Raw genomic sequence first — 13150 nt, 5'->3', positions numbered from 1 at the left:
GTGCGGTCAACTAAATGTCGTGCAAGTGACATAATTGACATTAGATTCAGTATGTTGCTAGCTTGGTTGCTAGCATATATCGTGAAAAACTCAACTCAATTTCATTAAATTTACTTTTGTATTTTCCAATAAGTTTTAATTTAAATGTAATAGAATTTCTCGTGAAAGGTAACTTATCGGGTGTCAAATAAATATTTTATATGGTACTCTGAAGTGTATGTTTCAGTTTTAAGAATGGATGGATAATTTTTCAGATTCACTTGGTTGATTGAAATATTTAATCTATTGGTTGTCCACAGTCCATGTCGTTTAATCATACGGCATACCACAATCATACTATAAATGATGCACTTTTAGCAGCTGTCAGAAAGCTTCCTGTTCCTATAAAACTGAATTTCATTGAAGGTGGGGCTTCTTGGGTACATAACTGTTTAGCTAGGTACTATTATGTGTACTGTACTAGTACTGTGACATAACCTTAACCATAACTGTTTAGCTAGGTACTATTATGTGTACTGTACTAGTACTGTGACATAACCTTAACCATAACTGTTTAGCTAGGTACTATTATGTGTACTGTACTAGTACTGTGACATAACCTTAACCATAACTGTTTAGCTAGGTACTATTATGTGTACTGTACTAGTACTGTGACATAACCTTAACCAACAGCTCTCGTTTCACTTGAATGAATCCAGTAGTACTTTAGTAGGTAAAACTGTATATACTTACCTACTTTATCGGAAGTCGAGTTGAGAGGCGTAAATTTTTTCACAAATCGTAAAAAAGTAACCGAATTCCGAAACTCATAATTTGCAAACAACACAGATTTATAACAACAAATAGAACTTAGAATGTAGACCAGCGTTACAAAATGAATATTTTGAAACTCCTTGATCATAAAAATAATTGAGACCACAGAACAGTACCTAATGAGACTTATTCGAGTTTCGTGCATATTCCAATCTAAGCATATTCCCTATTGTCTTTTAAATTGTAATTAACGTAACTATAGCTATGTAACTACTAAATTGTTTTTTTTTTTACTTTTTATTGAAATATAACGCCAAAAAATGCCAATATAATATTTTTTTATATCGGGGCTGCGCCGCGTCTTTCCAATCTATACGTAAATACTTAGCGTAAATAACCAGTGCAAACTTAGCACCCCATCTATGGAATTTTGGGTCGAAAATGACCTTGATCGTTAGGTCCCCGTTAGGTCCTTTAAGGTCCCACAATTTTTTCGTTAGGTCCCCTTTAGTTTTTTTTTTAATAATTTTTTAAATTTTAGGTATAAAAAAATGCAACTTTAGCACCCCATCCATAGAATTTTGGGTCAAAAATGACCTTAATCGATAGGTCTCGGTTAGGTCCTATAAGGTCCCACAATTTTTTCGTTAGGTCCCCTTTAGTTTTTTTTTAATAATTTTTTTTTTAATTTTAGGTATAAAAAAGTTACACTTTAGCACCCCATCCATAGCAAAATTGGCAAATTTTATCAAAATCGTATTCTTTACCGTTAGGTCCGTATAGGCTCATCATTGAAATTTTTAAATTATTTATTTTATTAAAATTATAAAATAATAAAAACCTGCGCATGCGCCTTAGAGCATTAAGGCATGCGCACATCATACATAAACAGCGCGAAATTTGAAATCGTATCGTTTCATTTATTAAATAAATCTATTGTTCTGAGAGTGCTTATTTATTAAAAACCTACTTTTCAATCTAGACTTAAAATAACTATTAGTGTATTAGTGTAAATCTATGGTGTATATATATTTTTTGTAGCGGCCACAGGGCCACACTATCTGGAATGTCATCGCGGCGTTTCTGCGTAGGGTCAATCATCATAATTATGGTAACTTAGGTTATAGTTGGAAATAAAGTTTTGATACTTTAATTTATTATTACGAGCTTTGTTTTTTTGAGAGATTAACAACCTCTTCATCTATATAATATTATATATATGTAATCTGGTACTGTTATCTGATACAGATAAAAAAAGAACAGCTAGTGAAAGTAAGAAAAAACATAATAAAATACAATTAAATTTTGTTTAATCAATATAATCATATTAAATCTAAAAGCCGCGTTCAGCCGCGAATAAAGAATAAGAATCACTATCATTATCTCTGACATCATTAACTCTTCCATGTCTGCAGTTATTCCATCTTGTTTTTTTTTTTGTACTGCTCTTCAACATGATTATCATGGTTCGGTCAAAGAATAAATCTCGTCGAGATACTGATTTTGTGTCTTTAAACATTTTGAACGGACCAGATCGTTCAATTTTATATTGTTGCTTGAATAGTTTTTAACTTGATTACTGGTATCATCCATGCAAAATAATAATATTAAACAAATCATACCTACAATAATGTGCAATGCAATCAAGATGAAAACATCAAAATATCAAGTCACACTTAACAATGCATTGAGATATTTCTCGTAAACACTCTTGTTTTTCCTTGAAAACTACATCTCTTTCAAATTGTTTCATTTTAAACTTATTAATCATAGTTTAAAGTTTTCGTCATATTTTCAACTCAGTTTTCAAAAATATTTTTTTTTTTAATTTTTTTTTAGAAATCACTAAAATCCTAAGCTAAAATCGCAGAAAAAAAAATCACTTTGACAAGCTTTGACACATCAACAACTCAGGTTTTAATGACAGTTAACTGTCAAGTGTTGCCAAATAAATTTTCGAAATAAAAAGCCAGTTTCATCTTTCGGACGTGACTATATAGTATAGATTTATTTATTGATTTAAATTTAATAAATGAAACGATACCAATTTAAATTTCGCATTGTTTATGTATGATGTGGGCATGCCTTAATGCTCTAAGGCGCATGCGCAGGTTTTTATTATTTTATAATTTTAATAAAATAAATAATTCAACAATTTCAATGATGAGCCTATACGGACCTAACGGTAAAGAATACGATTTTGATAAAATTTGCCAATTTTGCTATGGATGGGGTGCTAAAGTGTAACTTTTTTATACCTAAAATTAAAAAAAAAAATTATTAAAAAATAACTAAAGGGGACCTAACGAAAAAATTGTGGGACCTTATAGGACCTAACGGAGACCTATCGATTAAGGTCATTTTTGACCCAAAATTCTATGGATGGGGTGCTAAGGTTGCATTTTTTTATACCTAAAATTTAAAAAATTATTTAAAAAAAAACTAAAGGGGACCTAACGAAAAAGTTGTGGGACCTTAAAGGACCTAACGGAGACCTAACGATCAAGGTCATTTTCAACCCAAAATTCCATAGATGGGGTGCTAAGTTTGCACTGGTGCGTAAATATAACTAAATATATTACACCACTTACGCTTGAACGAAATAATAAATAGGTATATATAGGTAATCAAAGACTTGTACGGCTATATCTATCTACTTTTATTCTTCTTGATTATTATTGATTCAGTCAAATTTATAATAAAAATATAATATATATGTATAGTTTGGAAAGATTCGGCTGCGCCCTTTATGTAACATCGGCTTTAGTAGGAAAAAACATTTTGATACTTTTGATATTCATAGGTGATCATAGTATATAGGTGCATTATGTACACAACACAGCAGGATTTAAACATTATTAAAGTAAAGGATTTGAACCATTTTCAACAAAACTGACAACTAACTACGCCGAAACGCCATGATGACATTCCATAGTGTGGCCGCTACAAAAAACACTGGGTTCAACTTTGACTGGCCAGACTTTAGCAAGTTCAATAGACTATAGCAGAGTATAGTAACTATGGACTACAGATTTTACATAGCCTGTATAATATATTATGTTCTCTCCTTTCTCTCGTTCTCTCTCTCTGTATGTTTAGTTCTAAGAGCAATAAACTGTTCTGTGGCAATAAACTTAGGTTTAGTTCAAGCACAGAATACATAATAGTAGCTAATGGTTCAAGTTTAGTTCTTGATTTCTTGTCAGTGTCATTTTAGCAGAGTATAGTACAAAAAAAAAATAACTATCATTTTAGGTTATGTTCAACGTCAATAAAACTTCAGTTATTTGTTTTTAAAATTTAATTTACGTAAATAATAGTTAATTATTGTTTTTTATTGAAATAAAACGCCACAAAATGCCAATATAATATATTTAAACAGTGAGTATATCAGGGGCTGCGCCCGCTAGCAGGTCCGCCGCGGAGGCCGCAGCGGAGCACCACGCACCGAGACGACGCGCTAGGGCTCCGCAACCGCCTCGACCGAGGGCTCGTGCGCGAACCCACGACACCATTACTGTTTCGTTCACCTGTGCAAATTTCAATACATAATATACAAGCGATAACTGCGTTAAAAACAACCGACTTCAATCTTGCACTTGCAACATTTACAAATACAGACAAAAATGCTCATAAAATAAAAACTACTAGGCCTATCCGAATAAAATTTTTATGGGACCAATTCGACACCATCCCGCATGGAACAAAAAAAGAATCACGTAAATCGGTTCAGAAACCTCGGAGTAATCGGTGTACATACATAAAAAAAAACATACCGGCCGAATTGATAACCTCCTCCTTTTTTTTGAAGTCGGTTAAAAACAAAGTCGCCGCCATCTGTCTACAGAGACGCTTAAATCTTTAAAACTACACAACTGATTTTTATGCGGTTTTTTAAATAGAGTGATCGAGAAAGGTTTTGGAACAAAGTTCCTTATCGCGCTTTGTGAAAGGGGGCTAGATGAAAAAAATTCTTACGAAAAGTTGTCACGACAGTTTTTCTAACATTTACGATTCTTTTTAAACCTTCGTAATTTTTTATATTAATAAAGTTGTCGTGATAAAAATTCTTGACAAGAAAGTTCAATAGTAACACAATACGTGTACCATTTTAGAAACATGATTCCATATTTTTTTATATATTAGGTTTTAAGCAAAGTGGGCGAAGCTGCAGGCGGAAAGCTAGTCATTTATAAAGCACTATATTTTCTGTCGCATATTCAAAGAACAGGCGTAGTTCCCATCCATGTGTAAATCAAGTTAACCTCTATGAGCGTGCCAAATTTCATGAAAATCAGTTCAGCAGTTTTTGTGTGAAGGAATAATAAACAAACATACAAATTTAAAATATAAGTAGGATTTGAATGCTATAAAAATTAAAAATAAACAACAAACATACCTGATCAATATGTCCTCTGATAAGTTTCTCAGCGAGCGCCTTCATCACCAGTAATTCCACTTCATCATGAGGGACCCTCGCCTCTCGAGCTATCTCCGCAAAGGTCAGCTTGCGTTGTGACGATGTGCGGTTAAATGCCATCTGAAAAGATTTAGAAATTAAATATTTTAACGGATTTTTAACGCGATTTATTCTTTACTAGTGGTCCGCCCCGGCTTCGCCCGTGGTACATATTTCGCAATAAAAGGTAGCCTATGTCCTTTCTCGGGTAACAAAATATCACCATACCAAATTTCATGCAAATTGGTTCAGTAGTTTAGGTGTGATTGAGTAACAGACAGACAGAGTTACTTTCGCATTTATAATATTAGTATGGACTAGCTGCTCCGCGCGGTTTCACCCCCGTGGCTCGGCTCGTGTTGGTCGTAGCATGATAATATATAGCCTTCCTCGACAAATGGGCTATCTAACACCGAAATAATTTTTCAAATAGGACCAGTAGTAGTTGCCGAGATTAGCGTGTTCAAACAAACAAACAAACATTCATGGTGTTTAAGTTATTTCAAATATCTTCTAACAAACCTTTAAAAGAAAGACACTATCGTTAATACTTTTTCGTATTTAATTAGAATATTTGTCTCTAGAAAACAAATATATCAATATTCTTTCACTTATATATAAAAAAATTATATCTCAAAAAAATTGAGGGTAGTATTAAAAACATACCTCCATAAGACACAAAATGGCTATCTTCTGTCTCAACTGACGATCAGCACGATGTAATTCTTGGTGGGGGGATTGAGCCCTGAAATAAAATATAATAATTATTTTTTATTTCTTTCCGCCCGCGGCTTCGCCCGCGTTTTGAAAGAAAAACCCGCATAGTTCCCGTTCCCGTGGGATTTCCGGGATGAAACCTATGCTATGTGTTAATCCAAGTTACCCTCTATATGTGTGCAAAATTTCATTGTAATCGGTTCAGTAGTATTTGCGTGATAGAGTTACAAACATCTATCCTTCACATCAATCCTCATAAACTTTCGCATTTATAATATTAGTAGGATAATACACTAAATGTATAATCTTATATATAAAAATGAATCGCAAAATGTGTTGGTAAGCGCATAACTTGAGAACAACTGCACTGATTTCGTTAATTCTTTTTTTATTACATTTCATGAAGTACGAGGATGGTTCTTATGGAGAGAAAATTTAAAAATGTACCAAGGGCGAAGCCGGGGCGGACCGCTAGTGTATAATAAATATATTTATATACCTAATTTTCTCAAAAGCGACGACATCACCAGCGGCCACAGCTTTCACCAATTCACATGCCCATGCATCTGGAGTGCCTTCAAGCGACTCTAGGATTGGATGCGCTAACTGGAATAGAGAAATAGAGATTAAATTTGTGTGTGTGTTGCAATAGCATATAGAGAGAGAAACATACATACACATTACATAATTTTATGTGTCTTACAAGTTTGTCTGTACACACATTGACTCATATAACAAATATATGAATCGTTGTGTGACGTTTGCCTGCATATATTTGTCAAGTATGTGCGTGCTAGGCTTGTTCGTACATATTTATGGCATATGTCAGTTGACATACTAGCTTTCCGCCCGCGGCTTCGTCCGCGTTTTCAAAGAAAAACCCGCATAGTTCCCGTTCCCGAGGGATTTCTGGGATGAAACCTATCCTATGTGTTAATTCAAGTTACCCTCTATATGTGCGCTAAATTTCATTCAAATCCATTCAGTAGTTTTTACGTGAAAGAGTAACAAACATCCATACAAACTTTCGCCTTTATAATATACTAGCTTTCCGCCTGCGGCTTCGCCCGCGTTTTCAAAGAAAAACAGTTCCCGTTCCCGTGGGATTCCCGGGATAAAACCTAGCCTATGATACTCGTAGATAATGTAGCTTTCGAATGGTGAAAGAATTTTTAAAATCGGTCCATTAGTTTATGAGCCTATTCGTAACAATCAAACAAACAAACAAACTTTTCCTCTTTTTAATATTAGTGTAGATATGTTAGATGTTAGATACACGTCAGTGTGTGTGTGTTTGTCACTCACCAGTTCACCCAAATCGTACACATCGGGCGCTAGCACAGCGGCCAACGCCAGCGGTAGTGCGGCCGCTCGTCTCTCGGCGGGCGGCAAGTCGGCGCCGCCGTTAGCGCAGCCCACGTGGCGTAGGGCTGCGCGGTAGTAGCGGCCCATTGGTCCGCGGACACTACGGAAATTTATCTTTTACATTTGAATGAATGAAAAATTCTTTATTGTACACCATATAGGACAATTTAAAACACATCAAACTTAATTAACAATGTACAGAGAGCGGCCTTATCGCTGACAGCGATCTCTGCCAGGCAACCCAATCGACTAGGACAAATTCTGAGTATGGTGGACAGTGGTGCATAATAAATTAAAAATTAAAGATTTTATTATAATAATATGTACTACAAATATAAACATTCCTCATGGCTTATACATATACTTATTAATAAACATTTATATATACTAATAAATACATATGATGCTATCAGCGCAATACATTTAATATAATAATAAACTTTATTAACTAGCTAATATTATAAAGCTGAAGAGTTTGTTTGCTAATCTCGGGTACTACTGGTCCGATTTGAAACCGCGAAGCGCAGCTAGTATTTAATATACTAGCTGTGCTCCGCAGTGTCACCCGCATTGATATATAGCCTATAGCCTTCCTCGTTAAATGGGCTATCTAACACCGAAATAATTTTTCAATTCGGACCAGTAGTTCCTGAGATTAGCGCGTTCAAACAAACAACAGGTTTTAGACAAAGTGGGCGAAGCCGCTAGCTTGTAATTATTAATTATAACTCACCGATAGTACTCAGAAGCCAGTTTATAGAAGCGTCCATGCACCGGTGTGACTCCATCAGCATCTTCCAAACTACCCTCCAATTGTTCAATAATTTTCTCTGTTGAATCCAAGTCGTTTAGATGTTCCAGATAGATTTGACCTTGGAGTACCTGAAAATTATTGATAAATACATGAAAAGTAAGTTGTACACAAATACATTGGTATATCAATAAAATATAAAATAAACAGTTTTTGCTATTTCAACTAATTGGATAAGAACTTAGAGATTTTTGTGAATTATCAAGTATGATAAAATTAATATATCTTTTTTGCATGGACAAATATCATACACACAGATTTCATTACTTTGAACAATAAATAAATTTATAAGGGAGCTACAGAAAATCAATAATATGTAATTACTAATTAATGAACAATAACTTTTCACAACAGTTTAACAATGACATTTCTATTTTAATAAATATGCATAACAAAAACAAAATGGAGTTATTTTCTTGATTTGGTCTTTATATTTCAGATTTAGGTTCCATAGGACAATAGCTAACCACAAAAAAGTTACGACTCTCGACTCAACATCATATTATAAAGTACAGTTAAGCCAAGAAAACTGTCATCAATTTAAGCAGTATAATTAAAAAAAAAAAAACTTTCTTTCTCTAACTCGTTTAGCAATTTGCGAATAAACATGCATCCATTTCATGAAATGGCTGCATGTTTATTGGCCACATCATGATATGGTTTGGGCATATCAATGATAAGAAATCACATCTTGATTTTTTTCATGAAATGGTCAAAATTATTTGTGACCATTTCATGAAATGATTGATCATTTCATGAAGTGAGCACCAAATGATAATATGGCCACAACATATACATTATATCAATAATTTATACTCACTTTACACAAAGCCAAGGCTTCATCATTCATTTTAACTTTTGCCTCCACTTTCTCCAAGAAGGCAATAGCCTCTTTCTTGTCGGTATATTGTTTGACCACATGGACAATAATTTCAACCAACGATAGAGGATTTATTCTGAAATTTATAAATGAAAATTAAGAATATGTTAAACTACATTATCTAGCAACCTTAGCTTCGAACAACTACATATATTCTTAAAGTTCTATACAGGAACTACTGGTATGATTTGAAAAATTATTTTGATGTTAGATAGCCCATTTATCGAGGAAGGCATCACACTAAGAACAAGTTGGATTGTTTTAAATTTCTTGCAGTCCTTCCATCATATTTCCTTTGTACAAATGTTAATTAAATGTGCAAGTCACTTCAATGTTACAAAGGGAAATTAAGAATATGCTACTGTATAGTTTTTCGTAAATAAATGGATAAATAGCTGTTTAGAAGGAGGTAAAGTGGGCTAAGAATTGATTTCGTAAAATCGTCTTACTTGTTTTCAAATGTAGTGATAAAGTTGCTGTATAGTTGTATTAGATTGTCGCCGCTTTGCAAGGATGGATGGAGGACAAGATCCTGTAATTTTAGTGTAAGCTGATGCCATAATCTGAAAACAAAAGAGTTTATATGAAATTTTATGTAATTTAAACGTGTTGTTCAAGCGGATTATTAAAAACTTACTTTTTATTATAAAGCTCCTCTAGTTTTGCCCAGTCTGCGGCTAAATCTGGCTCTGCAGCCTGTTTTTTAGATAAATAATCGTTAACATCAATAACTGCAAACTTTACCGAAGCCATGTTTCAAAATTGTTTCGCGTAATTGTGTGAAGTTAGCTACAGATTGTGTCAATTTTGAAGGGTCACTGTAGTGTTGCTGCTACAAATAAATTAATAATAAAAAAATATAAAGAAATATGTAATGAAAACAAATAATAAAATAATGTTTTAAAATGTATTTGATTTTTTTTTAATGTCATAAACCTATAAGTTTTATTATCTAAATTTTGCAATAAATTTCTTGAATTGCATAAACGCGCCATCTAGTGGTAGAAAGTTGTACTAACTTTATCACTTCAAAAGTTCTTTCTACTCACCGATAGATGGCAGCACAAACTTACAAATTTACTTCAAATATTTAAAACGGTTTGAGTTTGAGTTTTGAGTTTCAAGTCACTGAGTAAATATATACGTGATTCTGCCTTCTAGTGAAGTATAAACTAGAATGCTTTAATTGATATGGGATATTGAGATGTGTTTGGTATTAATTAATGCTAAATTTAATAAAAAGTATAACAACTGTTTCTTAATTTGCAGTTAAAGTTATCCTAACCATTTACGTTACATTTCATTGAAATATCTAGGCCTAAGGTATTGGTAATAATACAAAAGTGTTAGTATAAGAACTTAATTAGAATGTTGTTGATAATGAAGGAATGGATGAATGTAGTATGAGAAGTTTTTGTTCACATTCGACATACCTACCTACCTAGTTATTAAATTTGATACAAGTTGTTAGGTATAATGTTATATGAAAAAAATAACAAACTAGATAATTTAATAAAATGTTCTAGTCTATCGTGGATTTTAGGAGTTGTTGCTATAGCATTATGTACTTGTGTTCACGAAAACTTAATGCTAGCTTTGACTTTGGTTTTTGCATTTGTAATTAGGTATTTATAGTGTCAGAAAGCAAACATATTATTTTTTTCTTCATATCAACTTAACTACTAATATATAAAAACTACTTCTAATTTCTATTCTAAACAGTTTGCCTATTCGATTGAGTAAAATGTTGCATAATCTCATTTGTTTTATTTTGTTTAAATGGCAATATTTTTGCACACGAAATAGGTAACACAATTTATATCTATAAAACGGTAAATTTAAAAATAAATGTATAAATGATAACACATTTACTTATGTCATAGGTTGTAGGTTCGATTACTATTATAGAATAGGTAGGTACCTAATTAATATCAACCAAAAAGATTTAAAAACGAGTGTTTAATGCCCGATTTCACCAATAACCCTTAAACAATCTCCTAAGTAAGGGTTCCTTAGTTTAAGGGACCCTTCAAATTACTACCTAACCTAACGATTTAGGTGACACTTATCTGTCGGTGAAAGCAAATTTTACGTTAGGTATATCCCCCTAAATTGACTTAGGAGACACTTAAATTTTACGGGTTGTTGGTGAAAACGGGCATTAATCTGTGTTATATTTGACATAGTTTCACGCTAGATGGCGTATTGTGAAATTTCTGTGAAAATTACTGCATCAAGATATCATACAAATCCATTTTCTAACTACGTATCTTTCTTTCCCTTCTTCTATTATTCGATGGCTTCACAATATTAAAATTTACTTTATATCTAGTGTAAGAATAGTGAATGATTCAAAAAAACTTAATATAATTTATGTAGAGACTAGTCGCGTAAAAATTGCAATTTTAAAATGACAATCGTTCATGTCCCCACAAAATTTCGGGTCATTTGTAACAGGATGGCGGTTCTACAGGGGTCTTAGTACGCAATGTCAAAAAGAAAAATAATGGTCAGAACGCTGATACCGGATACCTTAAGATACTATAACGTTTTATATTAGAGTATCTTAAGATAAAATATTGTACCTAGTATCTTCACCGTGTGTGACGCGCTTTATGTTCCTATTACCTACCTGCCTATTGATTATTTTTCAATTTATTCTTGTTTTTTGACAAATTTATATCGAGCCTATGCAAATTGAATATTGAACAGAGTCAAAGAAGTTTAATATAATTGACTGCATTTTTTAAATGTAAATATTTAAAAAAATATTTTCAGTTATAAGTGACAAGTGCAATGAGGCGAAGTAACTTAATATGACTTCAATTATTTATTTAGAAATTGTACGGAATTATTAATTGTAAAATTAAGTGTATTTTCAAGAAATGCTCTATCTATAGACTTTAGGTTACAGACCTACCTAAGTATTTTTATATACATTGTAAATTAAGCATTAAATTACCTCGATATTATAGAAGTAGGTACAAATTATTATCAGTGACATAATATTATAAACTTTTTTCCCTGCTCATATTAAGATTAATTTTAATACATTTTTAATCGTGTACAGTATAACCTTTAGGTATCTATTTAATAGGGCAGGGACACAGGCTTCCTTTAGGGGTTATATTTTAATGCTGCCCTAAAATAAATTCTTCTATTATTTTTAATGGTTTCTTCTGCTACTCTCAATTTCCGGGTTATTTAGTCCAAATTGTGCCTATCTTTCAGTCCAAATTGTGCCTATCTTTCAGTCCAAATTGTTTCAGCTTGGTACACAAAAAAATCAAGCGTCTACCGCAATAAGTCACGTCACCATAAATAAAAATCTCATCATACTCGGCAATCGGTGAAAATTTTTAAAAAAACGTCATAACTCCGAAAATACGAAAAATCGCAAAATATACATGGGGGTGATTCGGATAGCACTCTAGGTCCTCTACCTCCTGGATTCAGTATATCCATACTTCTTGGGACACCCTGTATAATTTTATTAATTAAATTGAGATAGAGATAAGATTTATTATATTATGATACTAGCTTCTATTTTTAACAAATTATATACAAAAACCTTACCTACTCGTGAATCGTGCTACACGTTGGTAAAGTCATGATTAAAAATCGGCACAGCAGTTGTTGAGTTCTTCGCGAACATAGAGACAGACATTCATGGGAGAAGACGTTATTTATTATAATAGAGATTAAATGCATGTAATATAATAAAATATTCTAAAATATATAACTTTTGGTGTATGTAGAGTCATAACTCGAAGAACTGGAAATTAAATAAAACAATATACGATTCTATGGGTTTCTTTGCAAAATAAGTTGGAAAAATTAAAGTAATAGTGATTGCCTACATAGGTATATATAGACAACTTCTATTAACCGACTTCAAAAAAAAGGAGGAGGTTATCAATTCGGTCGGTATTTTTTTATGTATGTACACCGATTACTCCGAGGTTTCTGAACCGATTTACGTGATTCTTTTCTTGTTTGATGCGGAATGGTGTCGAATTGGTCCCATAAAAATTTTACTTGGATAGGCCTAGTAGTTTTTATTTTATGAGCATTTTTGTTTGATCTCGATGACTTAATTGAAATGTAGCAAGTAACTTTGATTTACTTCCCGTTAACCGATTGAGCTGAAATTTTGTATCAGTAC

The 13150-nt window shown here is 32.7% G+C and overlaps 1 protein-coding gene across 1 annotated transcript; it reads right to left on the bottom strand.

Annotated features, from left to right (window-relative positions):
* Positions 1 to 4109: 4109 nt before the first annotated feature.
* On the bottom strand, positions 4110 to 9776 carry LOC123704347 (26S proteasome non-ATPase regulatory subunit 13). The gene is made up of 9 exons (XM_045652703.1): positions 9623 to 9776; positions 9435 to 9548; positions 8926 to 9061; positions 8028 to 8176; positions 7235 to 7394; positions 6429 to 6535; positions 5879 to 5957; positions 5153 to 5293; positions 4110 to 4283 (listed from the first exon to the last, which is right to left on the bottom strand). The coding sequence occupies exons 1-9, from the start codon at positions 9736 to 9738 to the stop codon at positions 4128 to 4130; spliced, it is 1158 nt and encodes a 385-aa protein (XP_045508659.1). The 5' UTR covers positions 9739 to 9776; the 3' UTR covers positions 4110 to 4127.
* Positions 9777 to 13150: the final 3374 nt, after the last annotated feature.

Source organism: Colias croceus, chromosome 29, assembly GCF_905220415.1.
Source record: "Colias croceus chromosome 29, ilColCroc2.1".
NCBI classification, from domain to species: Eukaryota; Metazoa; Arthropoda; class Insecta; order Lepidoptera; family Pieridae; genus Colias; species Colias croceus.
This window is presented reverse-complemented; position numbering and strand designations above follow the sequence as displayed.